Below are 19,279 nucleotides of genomic sequence, written 5' to 3'. Positions count from 1 at the left end.
TTGCCTCCATTGTTCGTTTTGATGGGAGGTACAGAGTCACATTTTTGGTGCTGGTGGGCGGAACAGTTGATGAGGATGGATGGAAGTATGTCATCATTGGTAAGCATTGCAGAAACTGTGCCCCATGGTTGGTGTTGGTTGGAGGAGTAGCACCTCAATGCTCACATCAGACCCATGGGATGCAGTTTAGGGATCCCTGAGAAAGCCCTTTACAGTAATACATTGTAAAACTGCTGGATGTTGGAGAAGATTTTCTAAAGCATAATGCTTCAGAAGTCTTTCTGCCCTTTCCACTGTCTCCACCAATTCCCAGATTCTGAATGTGCATCCACTGGCTGCTAGGTGACCTCTAACCATCCACTGTCTCAACACAAGTGGAAATGTAATACAAAGCAGACCTGGCAAAATAAATAATGATCTAACTGCAAAACAAAACCTAAAATAAATACAAAAAAATTACATGAATTAATTACATTACAAAATTAAAATAACAAAAAATTAAGAAGGATTTTCAGATTCTTCAAAACTTCCTGTATTTTCTTAATCCTCCCTCCCTTTGGATCAATTATACCCATACACGGAACATTTCTTTATTTTTTAATATGACAAGCAGCAATATCATGTTTGCCATTTTTTGTACATTTTAAAGTAGATACAGTTGTTAGGTTAATTTTTTGTAATATTACAATATTTAGTTTTGACTTGAAGTCTTTTAAGATACATTATTAAAAAAATGAACACATCAAATGCAAACGTGAAGAAGGGGAGAAAAAATATTTTTACCCAACCAAAAAAAAAAAAAAATTCTTTAAAATAAAAAAAATCCACATTCCAGAAATACTTCACTCATTCCTTTTAGTAGAGCTGTAAGAAATGTTATAATGGCATGAGCTGGAAATATTTATAGGCATCTTCACGGACGCTCATGACACTGGTGGCACTGGTGATGTTGTAAACAGCAGAAAAAACGGAGACTGCCAGGTGACCAAACATAGAGGCAAAGGCCTGCTTCTTCCAACTGGAGCACACCAAACTGAACGGGGATGACTTCCTCTCACAATGCGGCGGTGACATCATGCCACGTAACTGTATTCATCTGCTGAGGCTTGGCTTCGCTCTATGTACTGCTTGTCTATGAGGACCTCAATGCATTTCTTGATCATACTGATGCTGGGGTTGAATCGAGCTCTGGATTGGCTGATCACCTGTGAAGAAATTTAGACATGATTACGAAAATATAAAGGGTTAACAAAAAGCTGCAAAACATAGAAGAAACCACTACTACTACTACACAGTATTTGTAAAGTGCCGACATATTACGCAGCGCTGTACAAAGTCCATAGTCATGCCACTAGCTGTCCCTTAAAGCGGCTCACAATCTAATGTCCCTATCATATTTATTTGTCTTTATTACAGTCTATAGTCAATTTTTTTTTGGGGGGGAGCCAATTTACCTAACTGTATCTTTTTGGAATGTGGGAGAAAACCCACACAACCTACATGGGGAGAACCTGCAAACTCCATGTAGATACTGTCCTGGCCGAGATTCGAACCTGCATTCTCGTGCTGGAAAGGCTAGAGTGCTAACCACTGAGCACACCGTGCTGCCCCAAAAAGAAACAGACACATTTACCTATCTTGACTTGGCATTAACAAGAAAATTCCTGAGGTTGCTGCAACCCTGTGCACTCCTAGGTGCCTGCATATTATACCTGCAGCAGCAGCTTTCTCCTCTTCCTCCAAGCCACAAATTCTCTTTTAATGGAAAGAATAAATCATAAAATACAATACTTGGCTGAGAAGCTTTAGATTATTGCTGCTATTCTATAAATCCTAGGACAGTAAATAGTAACCTATTCAGCTTACACAAATTGATGTCACGCTCCCAGAACTAGCATGCAGCCAGACGGTAACTTCCATGTACGGCTTCCCAGCTGTTTATTCGTGCGACCTGAGCAGATTATAGGCATACAGCTCTAATGTATTTTCCTACTAAAATGTTTTCTCCATAAATAATAGCAGTATAATTGGAACATATGGTTAGTGACAGCACAATGTCTAGAAAGATTGCCTATGAATGTATTTTGTGCTGCCCATGGAAATGCAGTTAGTGAATATTTGATGAGGACGATGCTTTGTTTACATCATATTAAACTCAACTGAATGTATACAATTATCACAGAATGACATTTAATGCATGTTGTACAGAGCGCTGGGACTATCAGCAATGACTTATGGAAGATTAAAATACTGGCTTTAAAATACATAAATAAAAAAAAATGTTGGGCCTTTTACACATTTGCAAGCTTTGTAGCAATTCACTTCATTTGTGCATGTAGTCGTCCTGCACCACATCACCAATCTGCAGTGGCCTGCAACACGTCTGCGTTATAATGTACCACAATGCATGGGTGGTAATGTCCCGAAGGGCTTTTTTTTAATGGAAAGCAGTGCATTACATTGTGGTGTAAAAGGTTCCTTAAGTTCCCCTCAAAAGTTTAAAACTAAATTTCCTTCTTAGAAAATGCCATTTTAAGGGTCGCCAATGGATTCCTTAGTCTTTGATTGTAAGGTTTTTTTCTTTGTATGTAATGTGGTTACACACAATGCTGTGCAAATGTATACCAAGGCTAGGTTCTCACTGGCGGTATGTTTACTGCTTCCTCATGCCAGGAAGCCACTGCCCTAGAATGTTCCAAAGGTAAAGAACAGGGGGTGCCAGAAAGAAGTACCAGTAATGGCAAAGCATATTAGTTCAGATTAGCATCCTGTCACTTCATACATGAAAGGAAACGAGTCAATAGAAATATGGACGCTACCACTGCAGACTTTAGTTAAAGTAATGAAGAAAGGATCAAAATGGCGTGTCAGCTTTAACTTGCACACTGGTTGGTGCCAATTCGAAGTATTCCATTTTGCAAAACTATATTAGCACATACAAGTGATTAATTTGCAAATGCCAAAATTGAATAAATAGCTAAATAGGGTTATAAAACATTTCCATTTTCTGGTGTGCCCATTCCTTTGATCAATCCGGTGATGATAAAATATTGCTGCCGTCTGTAATATCAATGACTAGACCAGCGGTCACCAAACTTTTGGACCTCAAGGACCAAAAAAAATGATAATTTTAAATCCTGCGGTCCAATAATATGAGTTTTTTTAAAAAGATAAATACATTTGTAAAATAATGATTTTGCTATTGGTGCCTGACGAGGACTGTGGAGGCTCTGATTCATTGATCAGCTCACGGCTAAGTGAAGTATTACTATTGTTACTATTATCATTAGTTGCATTATCTTTGGTATTACTAAAGAAATGCAAAATATTCCTTTGCTTTTTCTCACTTATTATGGGTTTATTTCATTTGAATCTAAGACCAAACAAAAAAATGATAGTTATCAAAGTCAAACTATTTGATGCCATTAAATATAATAGTTAAAGAAAATACACAGTTAAGGTCATACTTACCTAAAAGAGCATCTGAGAAATAAACAAATAAAATAAAACAGATCATCAGATGAGAAGCGGTATTTGCGAAACGAGGTGACTGTTGTAATGGTCAAAGTGCCTCATACAACTTAAGACTACACTGACGTCACGCTGCGCCTTCCTTGTTTTTCCATCTCTAGTACAGATCTGAATTTAGTGGAATATAAAGGCCAAAATTGTCATTCAGAAGATAAGAGTTTATCAGAATATGTTTGTTTTATTATTATTAAAACATAAAATTTGCAAACATTTTTTTGTGGACCACCAACATTTTCTCGGTGATTGGCGACCACTGGACTGGACCACATTCAGCATTGTACTAAATATCAGAGAGCACAGAAGAGCAGCTCACTGAAATGAAACGATAGTGACAAAATAATCTCTATAATGGAAACACCCATCTCTAACTCCTGTTGGGGAAGGGATAAAGGTGTTGATTGCATCGATTCAACAAGTCAGGGTCATCTAAAGGGGTTAAAACTGTCGCATCACAGGACAGCCAAAGAAGAATTCTGTGTGATTTTAGTGCTGTCACATACAGTAGACTGTGCAAAGTATAAAAACACCACCTGCTGCCATTGTACTTGGATCTAATTTCTTCTAATTGTTTATACCCTCTAAGAGCATTTACTAGGGCTTTCATGATCAGTGGTACATAAACAATGGGTACGCTTATACAATTAGGAGAGGTAAATTACAGCTTTTCAAATACAAGTGTGGCATCATGTTCACTGCAGCGGAACTCTTTAACCCTGTCCTCACACTCTCTGCACTTCTGTGCTATTAAAGGGAATGTTGTGCTGAGTAAATAGATACCAACTATACTATACTCAAGCTTTAGAACTCAATGTGAAACTATGGTACACAAAAGCTGGGCGCACCACCTGGCTGTTTTTGGGTGGTTACTGATGAATTGGGTCACAATGCAGGGACTGCCACCAGCCTACAATTTCTTCCACCCAGCTTAAAAAAAAATTCACTGCAAACGCTTTAAAAATGTTTACAAGTTTATAATTAATGAAGAGCTTTGCCACACCAACTATTGCTGTCACTTCATAACTAACGTGTGTAGACATGTATATCCAATGTTGGTGTTTTTTACATGTGTGACCTAATTAATCAATAAAATAAAAATGTTTTACAAATTTGTTTAGTAATATAAAAAAATATGTTTGTAGGTTATGTTTTTTATTCATATTACTTAACAAATTTGTAAAACATTTTTTTTTCATTTAATGTTGTTGCTTTTTTATTAATGCAAAAGGAATAGCATTGTCACTTTGAGGACAGCCAAAGACAAGCATGTCTTCACCTTCCATGGCCTGTACATGTGATCTGGTGGCTTCAGATGACTGTCTGCTGAATAAATATAAACGGACTCCTGGTCATTAGCAGGACAGGGAGTTTGTTTACCATCTACTACTGCTGCCACCAAACCATGTGAATCAACCTCTTATGCTTTTTCTAGTTTGATATCTGCGTTACCCACATCCCCTGAGGAAGCAAGTGCTGCGAATCGTGTTGGGATTAATAGGAATGCCCTGAATCTATTAATCAGAATGAACCCATGTTATCATTTGCCGATGGACTTTTGAATGCTTACATAATATTACTGTATTGATTAGCTACTTTTTCTTGGCATATACAGGATCTGATTACATTTTATATTGATTTATGTATTACATGTGGAATGTTCATCTTCTAGGATGCTAACAAAAAGACCCCTCTTTATACACAGACAAACTAAACCCGGGTTTATGTATGTGTTCTTTCTTTTGCTAACACAAAAAGCCTTAAGGAGAGGAGAGTGACCTACAGTCCCCATTGTGATGACCTTACACCTAAGGATCCCGAGAGGATCCCTTACTACTACACAGTCACAAGCAAGTGTCCACAGCATGCAGGAGTTAAAGCTGAATACTTATATACATTATCCCAAACAGGAAAGGTATTTGTTTGATAGGAGTACAGAACAACTTATAGAGAAAAATAGAAGTGTTCTGTAGTCCTAACAAATGAACAAATGCGCTGTTACAATTCATGTTGATGCATCAGAATCAAGATACAATGTAGGAAGTTATTCACAGAAAGAGGTTTATTGTGCCCAATGCAGCCAGCTTCCCTCCTTCACTTTGTAGCATACATTGTCATGAGTAGGTGGAGGCACCTTCACAAAGGCTATTAGAAGCTTTTTCAGATGTTGAAATGCAGCAATTATACAAAAGTGCTATGCTTAATCTGGCCCAGGCCCACTTGGATATGTGATTTTTGTGCCGTGTTGAGCGAAGTCACGATTTTCTTTAAGCGATATCACAGGACAGGAATCTTGCCACTTACATCTAATGAGGGCAAAAAGCATGACACTCAATTATACCTCACATTGCAAAAACAGTAGGCTGTGGAACGCCTGTTTTGCTACTTGTTTCTTATGTCACAGAGAGGAAAAAATACAGGGTACTTCCAAACCAGACTAGTTAGCTGGAAAAAATGTGTTAATCTGCAAAGTTTTCAGCCAACCTTTAAAGTTACTTAGTAAAAAACTTATGCTTTTTAATAAACTGAATAAACTGTTAATAAACTGAAATCAGATGTTAGCAATCTGTAGTCATTCACTACTCCAAGCAAGCTAAGTACACAAATGAAATACCTATATGGGAGCTGGGTACACAGATCTGCCACACAGCAAAACCTGTCAGGGCAGAAGACCTGATTTTTCTTAGCTGCAGTTAAGAAACGCTTACAGGTCCTGTCCCTCCCCCAGCTTGTGACTGGGCATTTAAAGGTTAATCAGAGGTTCCCTGTGCTCACATTGGTTTCCCCCATTAATATGTTTCTTGTCAGCCTATGATACGGAGCACATGAGCAACTTATTGTCTACCTGTGCTGCCTCCCCCTCCACAGCCTGCACTACAGTTAACTACAAGAGGTTGATATCAGGTCAAATTCCGTGTGAATAAAAAAAAAATGTAATTAATCTGTTGTATATTGCTTTACATATGCCTCACATGTGACAAATTCACAAATCTTCAATCACCACACAGCAAAATATTACCAACTCCAATTTTCCGAGCTTTAAAGGTGTCTGCTTATTGCAATGGTTTGCATGTACAACCATACATGTCAGTTTGTGCAGAGTTCTTCTGGATTGTGCAATGATTTAGGTTTCAATAGAAGCTCCTAATTTCCTGAAAATTCAGTATTTATCCTGCAGGTGATTTATGGGAGCAGAGAAAGTTGGAATGATTCCAGAAATGATCTTGCTAAAGTAGTTTAGAAATAAATACATGACTAACTGTTGCATATAACCACCCTGTTTTCCTTCAGTCTTGCCAAACCTGTCTTCCCGGAGTAGGACAAATTAGGCTGATATGTAGGAACTGGAGCAGAGAAGTCCAGGGTTTCTGCTGAACTCTCTTTGGATTACCCATCACAGTCTACCTATCAACAGCCACCAGTCAGCTGACAATTTACTAATGCTGTGAGTTTAAATAGGGGCTAGTAAATTAATAATTATATACATGAAGATCATTGGATGAATCTACAACACCTGAGGCAATGCTCTGAAAAAAACAAAGCTTACCTCTTGTATGAGAGCATTATGTCGCAGGACTTTTCTTGCTTTCATGATACGCACTATAGCAGCTTGTAGATACATTTTTCGGTCTTCATCGACAGCACTTCTGGTTTGTTCTACTTCCTGTAAATGACAAAAACAGAGTTAAACTATTTCAAGATGGAAACCACTTTTTATTTATTTGTGTTCAAATCATAAAAAAAGTGAACCGGTCAGGAACCAATAAACTTACATGTGAAATCCCTGAAAATAATTTTAGACTAAAATAATATGAAGATAAATAAATTCACAATTTCATATTGTCATTTATATTCCTGTAATACTTTCATCATCATGATTGGTAAAAATAAAATCTTTAATTAGATTATAGCTTTGTACAGTGTTGTCAAGCAAACACTGAAGAGGCCTCTTCAATGTGCTGCTGCTCCTTTCAATAGCAGCTGACCAAGCATGGATTAAAGTCAATGACCTAACTGTGCTGTTCAGACCTCACCACTGGCTTGTTGCAAATCTTATGTTTTACATAAAAAGTTCCCATGAATATATTTAGCCATTTCCGAAGAATTAGCTTGAAAAATTAGGTTTAAATTAAACAAGACAATTTCTTGAAATGTTTGGGTTTACCATTTTTATAGTTTAATTTGTTGGTTGGAGTTGCTCTTTAAAGCAAAGACGAAAGGGAAAGGCTGTGGTAAAGTCACCCAAAATTATTTCCAACTACTTATATTTCAACATTATTTTGACTTCCAACCACTCTTTGATGTGCAGTCATATGAAATAGCTTTACTGTTTGCCAAATGTGTGATCATCCGTAATCCAAAATATGAATCACAAGTTTGTTTGGAAAGATTTTATGAGAAGCTATTGGTACTGGTACTTCTAACAGGTTCGGCAATGTGCTGGGTATGCTCTGTGTTTATGCACCGAGTCACGCACACAAGAATCACCATTTCAAAATATTTTAAGGGGACAGATTTTTAGAAGAAGACAAGGAAGGAGGATTTCAAGGAGCTGACCTATTGTAGACTTTACACAAAATAAATTATTAGCAAGTGAACTTGAACTAAATTTGGAACACAGTATACCAACGGCTTACTGGGAGACCCTTGTAAAGCAAATGTGTATACAGCAGGAAGAATAATTTATCTAGCTATTGTGCCTAATATTATTAAAGCTCTCCAAGGCTGGAGAGGATACACTTTCATCAGTGAACTTGGGTGATTCGGCAAACCAGTTATTGATCTCTTAAAAGTCATTTGTTAGCAAATGTTTTCAATCCTGGACTAGATTCATTTCAGGTTTGCTGGATCACCCGGGTTCACTGATGAAAGTGTCTTGGGGAGCTTTAATTAATCAGGACCAATGTGTCTATAAACTTTTTGATTTTATGTTGTTGTTTGTAATCTGTTAAGCAGGAATGTTAGCGCTAGAATTACCAATACTGACTTAAATTCACCTACTTATGGAGGCCAGACTTCACCATAACCAGCCTGAAGAGCAGAAGTTTTCAGAACTAGGTCAGCAATAGCAGCTTACATAATCCCTCAGTGTAGGCCTGTTTCAAACATCAAGAATAACCCACACATAGCTGGATTTCCTGCTCTTTCCAGCAAACACAAAATAGTTAAACATGCAGATGACCTATCACCCTTTATTGTTAAACCAGAAACAACATTACCATCTACATGAACTAGATACGTATAGTTTACTCCCAAAATTTTGCACAAAAAGCCAGAAATATTTTGATCCTGCACTGGTTTACAAAACATCCCCCATACGAAATACAGCAGAACTTTCCCTATGAATGGGTGACAACTTCCTACAGATTTCTTCCTACGGTATTTAAATCATTCCCACTCTTTCACAAATGTCTGCAGATCACTTTACCCATTTTAACCCCCAACTATACCTACTTTTATACAATAACTTTTTTTCAGTCTGTCTTCTGAAATCCAAAGAAACCTCAGACATACTCTCAAGATGTGTTTCCTATATCTTTTAAATTTTGTTTATTGCACTTTACCTCAGATAAGGGCTTGAGGACAATCCCAAAAAAAACAACTAATGACTCTACAACCTCCCCCTCCTTAAGCTACGTACACACGTCCAATGGTTCTCGCCCAATAATCGGCTCAGGGCCGATATCGGACGAAAATCTGGCGTGTGTACAGCAACCGTCATCCAAACAACAGTCCTGGTGGATGCAAGGGAAGGGGGAGAGAGTGCGCAGCAGGGTGCCGCTCCTTCGCTCCCATCTCCATGGAACGGAACCTCCCCACCTTTTTCTAACACAAGTCTTTCCCCTTCCCTATTTCCCCCCCCCCTTATTTGCTCTTTGAATACCCCTAGTGACAAAGCTCTGGAATATCAGAAGTCAAAACAATATTGCATGACTGATGTAATATTAACAATGGTGTAATAACAACAAACATCAAATGTCTGACCATAGACTACAAGAGGGGTTTATTCTCATTATTTAATGGTTCTCCCTTGTTGCAGCACCCCTCTGCTTAACCAAAATCATGTCATTATTTTATTCTTTATTTGTATTTCAACTGTTCAAATGTATTTGTATTTGTAAAACTTTAATATAGCAACTATTCAGACACCAGTAGCAAATAGGCATTTTGTTGAGTCTACTGTTAAAATTAAGGTGTAATAAAAAAAATATCAGTTCCAACTCCCATTACTGGAAAGTATTATATTAACTAAGACCACTTGGAGGGGCTTCACATCTCACTCTACTAGGAGTGTGAAATGCCTGTGTGCCCCGCTGCACATTTTGTATTCTGTGCTGACAAAAGAGAGAGAGAAAAGAACTACAGTGCAGAGTGCTGAACCAGACAATGAACACAACCGAAAATGTGTTATTCAGCTGGCCATAGCTCTTTAAAAGATTCCATTAAAAGGCAGCAGCACAGGAGAGTATAGAAATCCTTTATTGCAGGGAACTTCAGGGAAGAATGGAATGTTATGGCAGCAAGGTAAGAATGGAGGGGAGGGGGTACTTACTTGTGGTGTGTCCTTTTGCATTGGTGTAGTGATTTTAAATTTTGTCCGTTTACTGCTGAAGTTCATATTTAATAAAAATGTCGATTCACTGTCCACATCTTCCTGCAATGGAGACAAAAATGTCATACAATCTGCTACACTCACATAAATGTCAGAATGTCTAAACAACAAGCTGCAAATGTCAACCCTGCTTTCAAATTTCGCATATATGATCAGATACCTGGAACACCAAGGTTTTGTTTCGCCACCCATAGGTATAATCTGGTATTGTACTCTAATCAGACATAATGCCCAAAGATAAATGTGCTATCTTTGTGACCCTGTAGTAAGCCAAAATTATGAAAACAGTGGAAGGAGGGTTTATATATTGATACTACTGAAGAGGAGCAAAAGAAAGCATAACATTTGTACTCGTCCTTTGTACAACAAAAAAGGTAAAGCAGCAGTTTAGACCTTTTCAGAATCATTGTTGATCATCTTGACATCAAGTAGAGACTTGATTGTTTTTGTCAGCTCTTTCTCATTCATCTGAGTGCTATCTTGGAGTTCCTTATAAGTGACGGTTTCACTGTTGTTGAAGGCTAATAGGACAGCCATCTGGTATGTAGTGACCATTGCTACATAGGGTTTAGACAGATAGTTCATTTTCACTTCACCTGTTCAGAAAAAACAGATCATTTACATGAATATACAGGCGATTTAAAAATTAAACTAATCTAATATAAAACATTATAATAAAGTTGTAAACTAAAATGTAATCTGTGGCAGATTTAGGAGCATTGCAGTACAAATGTAGGCCCCGCTACCTCTTTTACACCCAAGTACATTTAATTTTAGGAAGTGTTGTATGGTATCAGCTAGCAAGGACTTTATTTAAAATAAAATAAGTCATTCCTATTAACATGTTCAAACCGCATACATTGCAACAACTATATCTGTGCACACAAATTTTACAAAGAGGCAAATGACAAAATGTGGTTCTTACATTTGCCAACTGATCCTTGATGTATGAAAATGAATATGCTTGTTGAATTTATTGGTACAACTATTAAACTCCATAATAATAAAACAAAATTACTGGCACTTAAGAGATAATTTGATGCAAACTTCTAAGGATAAATGAATGATCCTTACAGCTTCTGCTTGTTTAACTGATGTAATTCTATCGCATCTTACATATCAGAAACTTATGATGTAAGAAGTTGAACGGGAAACTAAAAAATGAAAGTTACACAAGTGCTGTCTGTACACTAACCACTTTGAAATGATGCAAAACCACAAAAAATTCAGATAAATAAATTGAATAAAGACAAACTATATATCTTTCTAGCAACTACTCATTAAATTGGCTCGATGGTTCAATCCAGCCCAACAGGTCTGTAGATTTGAGTTTAAATCCCATGAAGGACATCCATAAATGACAGCCAAGTAATATCTAGACATTATATAAATGCAAACCAAAAAGAAAAAATTACCTGTACACAAGTAGTGCAACCATGTCAGCTTTCTGCCACTGAAGTGTTGGTTGTAAAATAATTCAAACTAAAAAAACAAAAGTTATATATTTTACATATCCATATTTAAACGAATGGGAACATATGTTCTTAAAAAAAGTAAGAAAATCCCAGCAGTCCTGGTCTGGGTTCTGCCTTTTGTCAAATCCTATGTCATTATACATATCAGAGAAAAAAGCAGAGAGTAAAAAGAAATAATTTAGTCCTGTTTTAATAGCTGAATTTCTTTAGCTGCTGGTAGGCCTTGTATATCTGGACACAAGTGACTGCCACTAGCAAAAAACAAACCACACTTTATTCCTTGCATTTCATCCAGGCTGTCAAACCAGTTACATCATCTTCTGATTCACAAATAACCTTGTGACCTGAATTTATCATTACATGTCCGTTGTCATGTAACCCTAAATGCTTCTAAGCCTCTGTAAAAAAAAGTGCCATGTGAACTATAGCTGAATATGCCTAGCAGGTAAGGTATTTAAAGAAATTTGTGACTAAAGGGTCAGACCACTGAAAATTGATATTACCATTGTGGACGATGCTAGGGGGGCCGAAACAGATTCTAATGATTCTCAACTTTCAGGGTCTTTGTGGCTTTGAACTGTCCTACCTCGCGTGTAGTGGAACTGCAGCGTTCATCTGCAGTTCAGTTCCGACAGTCACATGACCGTGGGAACTTTGCAGTCACAGCTATGACTGCAGGCAATCCCCAGGCACTAGAGGTTGAATGGGGACAGGTTTCCCCATTCATCAGATCAGGTGCCCTGTGTTCTTGGATAGAGAAACTCTATCCAAGAACACATATAACTAGTAAAGGGCTACAAGAGCAATCTGATTGCTCTTGCATCACTTTATAGTCCTTATAAATAACCCCAATTCTTCCACCATTGACTTCAATATCTCACTATTCGATCGAATAGCTGTCGAATCAAATAATGAGATATTTGACCAACACTACGAAGGAGCATAACAGTCTGAAAGTCTTAGATAAACTTTAGCAGGTGGTTACTAGCCACTAGCACAGTGTTCAGAGGCACAGGCAGCAATAGATGTAAGAATTCCTCTGAGTATTCGCCATCTACAGAACTCTTTAGTAAGCAAAAATGACTGATCAGCTTTTTTGAAATTAAAATAAAAGACTTAAAAGGGATACACCAAGAGAAGCATATGAACCTTATAGGAAAGTGAACTAAGTGGGATTAAACGTGATCAGGGTCTGAAAATGAGGGAAAATCAAATCAGTTTGAGAAGTAGGGTTTTCAGTCAAATACAGTTAATGTCACACACCTTGCTGTGCCCACTCTTAAACAGGGCTTTTTCTTTTAAAAATTGGTCAAAACGTTTGCTTTAGGATGAGTTACATAAATGGCAGTAAAGTGGATATGTTAGTGAATAGATTGGTTGGTAGATTTTGAGAAAAAAAATATCCAGATTTATTTTATGAACAGTAGACAGGGACTATGGAATAAAACTATAAACAGATACATAAGATTGTAAGCCCCTTTTAGGGACAGCAAAGCTTCCCTCAAATAGCACGACTTTGGACTTTGTTACACAATGCGTAATATGTCAGCGCATTATAAATACAGTGTAATAGTAACAATAATATATGACATAGAAGTATCTGAGAAATTAGCATGTGGTTATTACACTTAATTTACATGAACTCCAATTATTGCGTTGAAATGTGTTATTCTGTTTTGGATGTTAATGTTTTATCTGGCAGAGTGAGTTTAATCTTTACCATCCCAATATTGGCTGTCACTAGACACAACCACCCACAAAACTGTAAAGGTAGGAGAGGACTGATAACTCAATGGAGAAAGCGGTCAGTGGACACGTGACTACACAAATTTCCAGTTATTGGGAAAGAGACATTTTCTCACCTGTAATACATATATCTGAAAGCTGATACCCAAGTCAATAACAGTATCTTGATTCTTGATAAAGTTGTTGAACTTGTTGTTGAGATCAGCACTGACGCTCATATCTGTGTACATTCGATGAAGCTTGCTGGTGAACTCGTAGCCACAGGCTTGCTGTAACAAAATGCAACATGTTTAACAGTGAGACCTGACTAGGTGTAGTATGCATCTCAACCATTTTACAAAGATGCGGTCACCAGAATAAATAAAAATACCAATAAGATTATATTTGCGTTCAACCTGCTCTAGGCATGTTATATATGGCAGAAGTGTAAAGGCAGGGCTGCTATGTGCGAACATTTTGAATATGATACCATCAGGCTCTGAGCAGACATGCTTTATTACTAAAGTCAATTACAGATTCCATGTGTGTTATAACATTATGAAATGTAGGAAGGGTATGTACTCTGCAGGCAATTCAGTTTTTTTTTTAACTTAGGTCCCCAATACAATTTATGTTGCGGGACAGTCCGCAAGTGATCTTCTATTACATACTATACGAATCTGAAGGCACGAAAAAAAATACACAATACTAAAAAGCTACCTTTAACTTATTGATCATTGTTTCTTCAGAGTCCATTGACATTGATAAGCCATGAATTAATCGTTTCGCCAGCATTCTAGCGTAGAACTGAAAGAGAAACATAATGCTCTAAATACCAGAGAAAAAAAATCATATGTATTAGATCAGATGAAAGAACCAAATGGTTCAACAATTAGAACTGGATATTGTAGGAAACACATTTTTTCAATTATGGCTATTTTTAGGTATAAACGGCAAACTGGGAAGCTCTCTGGGAAAGAAACCAAAGACACTAACGGAAATGAAGGGGGGAAAAAAACAAACGATAGGGCAGGGTGTGTTCTGTCAATTGGCTAACACTTTTTTGTATCACAATCGAAGTTTCAGTTTAATAATTGGTAAATATCTGTTCAACTATTCCACACCTATACGTGCTGACCAATGATAATTGAGCAGTAATGGTACAAGCAGTGACCAGCACTTGTATATCACCCTACATAATTTAGGTCTAGAACCATGATTACAAGATAGTTATATGACCCCAGTGAGTGGTGGTCTCCTTACACACTCTTTTGGAAAACCCAGGGCCCCCATATTTTAGATGCTGCCATTTGGGTGGTAAGAGGTATAAAGACTTTGGTACTTATTGTAAACAATAAACAAATACTGTCCTTTCACCTACTATAAGGCAAAAATTCACAACTAAATGGGTAAATTTCAGTGGATTTATTGCTGGTCTCTTAATTTTCACAAATATACTGCAGAGAATTATCATATCTACCGATGCCTGTCATTCCCTACTACCCAACTCCCTTTGATGACATCCATACGATAAATGAAAAAATATTTTTAATACCTGTCACATTTTTAAGTTTGTACAACTTGTTTGGTAACAAAACTTTAACTTAGTACATTTTTGTTTATTTCAACTGCAATTCCTTACTATCGCAGAAACATATGTCCCAAAAGGGATTCTGCAGATACAGTACGTTCTTTCCTACTGAAACTGTCAGTCTTGCAAACTACTGAGATTTTAATTAAGTGGGAATTAATAAGTATAATAAATAAGGCCTTTATTGTTCCACATTTACAAATAGGCTTCCAAAATGTGAAGAGTGAATATGCAAATCTAATTAGTGCCTATGGACCAAAACAATTTGTTCTTATTTGAGACTTAATAAGGTAGCGTTATTGTTACTCAAACATACCTTCTGGAAAACATCTTTATCATCAATATACTTAAACACAGTAATAAAACTTGTTAACTTGTCCTCCACTTCGTTCTCTGTCATTCCCTTGGCTGACTTTTTCAGCATGTTGTCACAGTACTTGGCCAGCTGCGTAGATTATTAAAAACAAAGAAGCATGTGGTAAGGTCTTGTGAGACATAAATCTGTTTATGCAACAGTTAATTGTTAAAATATGATACTATGGGCTACCCAGCCAAGTCTGTAAGCAAGGCACACCTAATATACCTACCTGTTCAAGTTATATACAGATTTATGCACTGTTCTTAAAAAATATATACCTTTTCTCCTTTTTTCGATTGCAACTTTTTACAGTGTCAATCTGAGATTATTCACCTCACTACGCCATAATATAAACTGCTGGTGAGATGCACAATTGAAATGATTACAAATCCACTTTTAAAAGCAGTGAAAAGGATGCTTGATGTATACACCTCGGATATAAAGTGCTTGACATAAAAATTCCTGTTGTAACCTATGGCTTTTACCCCTAAGAGGCAAAGGCTTATTAAATCTGGCGATTGTCGCCCCCCTCTCACCCCTCTACTTTATGATCTGTAAAAGTGAGTTGATATTCCAAAATTGGCCAAACATGCATACTGCAAAACAATTGCTTGTGGAGGTGCCTTACGGTAATAAAAATGTATGAATATACCAGAGCAAAGCAGTGAGGGGAAAGCCTAAATAAAAAACAATGTTATGTGCAGGCGGTTATTGCAGACCTCCCCTTCCGAATGTTACTTCCAAATCAGAACACTTGTATAGGGTCAGTAATGATTGTATTATGAACAAGGACAGACAGAGAACTAGTATTTTCAGAAACAGAGATCAGTACTGGCAGGCCTGCATGTTTTTCTCATCACATATTTACTTTGAGGAATCAAAGTTCCAACTTTTATAGTTATTGATGGAAGTATGGAATATACATATCTTTCATACAAATAGGTGTTCAAAAAATGGGGATATGACATGTGGTTTTCCAATAACCTTTCTGTGGCTATTGAAGCCTAGATACACAGGTCAAACTTTAATTATATTGTAGCATTCCAGTCCTTAGATTATGCAGATTAACTTTTTTCAAATTTTTAAGGCTAAGAATATTTTCAGCAAGTGAAGAAAATAATTGTTGTTCTTGCCAGAAATGCCATGTATTTGTCACTTCCCGAGAGCTGAACTGAAATCAAAACAAGTGTTGTTCTATTTTTATCAAAGCAATCTTTATATTTTTAACTTGTAAACTTCAAATCCGACACTGCAGGTAAAGCAGAAATATAGCTATATATAGAAATATAATAATACCCTGAACTTTGCTAGTTTTCTGACAGGCTTAAGTTGGAGTTTAAAAGCACATAACTGTTCGAACTTCTGAAATTTTAGGTACAGATGTTATAGAAAGACACCGACACAGAGTGACTTACCAGCTCAGGCGCTTTGCAGACGTTTTTCGGTTCTCTGTAGTTGACAACACACGTAAGAGCCTGTATGCACAAACAAAGACATTCTACTAATTTACCAGTACATAAGAGGCAACACCCGTTCTGGCTGAGCGTGCAAGTTTATAAACTGAGAAGACAACACTATCCCCAAACTGATTTCTCAGACACTGGTGGTAAATATTAAGTGAATGTAATTCAAAATAAAGTCGTCAGAGACTGCAGACAAGCAGAAGGAGATGTAATAGACAGGAATGCTACTAGGGATGGTCTGAGACTGAAAACATGCCATGTGAGTTGTTGGACAAGGAATAAATGGTTCAGGCAACACATTAAATGAAACTGCTGAAGATTACTGCAATTACAGTCTCTTTACAAATCTATGCTGTCATATATGTGTTCAATAGAACTACCAGCGTGTGCTACTTGCCAAATGTGATTATTTCTCCTATGATTTGTAATGGAATAAAATAAAATAAAAAAACAGTGGAGGAATTGAAAACAAATGGACAACACAAAAAAAAAGTAAATAAACCAAAAACTAGCCATTGTCAAGATTTTTTTTATTCACTGGATGGATGAGCACCTACAGTAGGAAGAACAAAGAATGCTGTCTGATGTGTCTTGAGAGATGCAGGTTGGGCAGCAGGGCTCTCTAGGCAAACCGCATCGATTTGATAAGAAAAGCTAACCGAAGCAATACATTTTTGATGATTGAAGATTGGTTGGCCAGGGAAAGCTACATAGTTAAATGTAGTCCACCAGCATACAATTGCTTATCATCTGTAACTGATCAAATATTAAATGACTGCATTTTCTAATTATTAAAGAAAAATAAAACTGAAATAGTACACATTAATAATTTACATTTTCATTTTAAAGGTCAGCAGATAATATCCCTGAGGCTAGTAAGAAAATCTTTATCCAATCTCACTTACTGCTATGCTGTGAATAGCCTGTGTACCTTGATCTTCATACTGACCTATACAGATTTTAAGACAAATAGTCATCAAGTGGCTAGCTAGTGTTGGGCTTTATTTTTAAAAATTAAATTATGACCTGGATAATGCAATCAGTTGTGATATATGTAAAAAAAAAATATCATTTTTTTTATTAGTTTAAATATTAGTTTATTTTATATAAAAAACTTCATTTTTTTTTTAAACTAAACTCCTTTCAGTTTCCCTTTAAGACTGTACTTTTACATGCATGAAATACAGAAAGCACTTGGGCTGCCCTCCTGTGGTACAGCCATGTAAAAACATTACATTATCAGAGTTACTCATTTAGTAAATATCGCACTGATAAATCCATGTTTACATATTTATTTCTAATCATTACATATATGTATATATTTCAAAGCAAAGAATAGGACAGTGAAATAGATGTACACTAGGCACATGACTCAACCTGCATGTACAAGCTTGCAAAGGATGTTTGGCACTGATCAGGGGAATGTAAATTATACTTAAATGACAACTAAACTAAAAGTAGAGGTAGAAATCTAAAAACTATTTATTCAATAAATAAAAATGGCTTGTAGAGGATTTCTCGCTTATTAAACAGACATTTTGGGTTTCAAGCTTACCTTGTCTAGTGCACTCATGAAATGCTGATCTCCATTTAAAACCGTGTTGACAAGCTGAACAAATTTACTGTGGACTTCTAAGACTGATTCCACAAATTGGGTTGGCATCTGAAAATTAAAAGAAAGCACCACAGAATAAGTATACCCTATATAATATACACTACTTCATTATAGAGATGTTGAAGACAGGGATGTTTCATTGCAACCAACACTTCCTATCAGCTGATAGAGCACATCAGCATTGCCAAATTACAATAGTATTTGAAGTAAAAGATATGTCTCTTTCATTGCCATGAATAGAAAATCAATGTCCTCAATCCACCTACCTCACATGGTCTTGCCACTATATACTTTATGATGTTTTCATAAAACATTCATAAATCATAACCATAAATCATTTATAAAGCTTCTTAAATTTGGAACTGAAGTAGTGAAAATTAAGAGTGGGAAATGTCTTCAACAATACAGAACAAGTGTGGCTCAGGATGAGAAATCACTGCAGGCTATATTAGTTTTAGGAATACTTACATTTTCCTGAGAAAGATTACTAACAGCTCTAAGGCCCTCATCATGGATATGGTTCTGTAATTCCTGAATCATATGAGGTAAACCATTGGATACTGCACGTAGAAGGGTATACATATTGGCCATATCTGTAATCACAATAAATTAGGTTTAATGTGTTGCTAGTCATCAGAAGAGGTAGGAGTAAAGCCATGAACATATTATTGTAAATGTTGCAATACAGCACTATTTGGGGGTATTTTTTAGCCAAAAACCACAAAAAGGCTTACATTTACTAAAAGAATATCTGTAAATAAAAACCTTTACTTAACCCAGACCATTACAAATGTTTTACAGAAAACTGCATGCAAAACGGATTTTTTTATTCCTTCCTAAAGGTATAAAATGTAAACATATGTACCATGCGTCCTTTGCTGTGAGATTTAGGGTTTGCCATTTCACAACTTGTG

The 19,279-nt window shown here is 36.6% G+C and overlaps 1 protein-coding gene across 1 annotated transcript in view; it reads right to left on the bottom strand.

The window, feature by feature from the left end:
* Nucleotides 1-584: 584 nt before the first annotated feature.
* CUL2 (cullin 2) overlaps nt 585-19,279 on the bottom strand; it is a 39,394-nt gene continuing 20,699 nt past the window's right edge. The window contains 11 exon segments of the mRNA XM_072413399.1: nt 585-1,205; nt 7,073-7,189; nt 10,079-10,180; nt 10,532-10,734; nt 11,554-11,620; nt 13,440-13,628; nt 14,059-14,145; nt 15,246-15,374; nt 16,703-16,762; nt 18,306-18,413; nt 18,834-18,958. Of these exon segments, the coding sequence (XP_072269500.1) occupies nt 1,074-1,205; nt 7,073-7,189; nt 10,079-10,180; nt 10,532-10,734; nt 11,554-11,620; nt 13,440-13,628; nt 14,059-14,145; nt 15,246-15,374; nt 16,703-16,762; nt 18,306-18,413; nt 18,834-18,958 (1,319 nt within the window). The 3' untranslated portion in view covers nt 585-1,073.

Source organism: Pyxicephalus adspersus, chromosome 5, assembly GCF_032062135.1.
Source record: "Pyxicephalus adspersus chromosome 5, UCB_Pads_2.0, whole genome shotgun sequence".
Lineage (NCBI taxonomy): Eukaryota > Metazoa > Chordata > Amphibia > Anura > Pyxicephalidae > Pyxicephalus > Pyxicephalus adspersus.
This window is presented reverse-complemented; position numbering and strand designations above follow the sequence as displayed.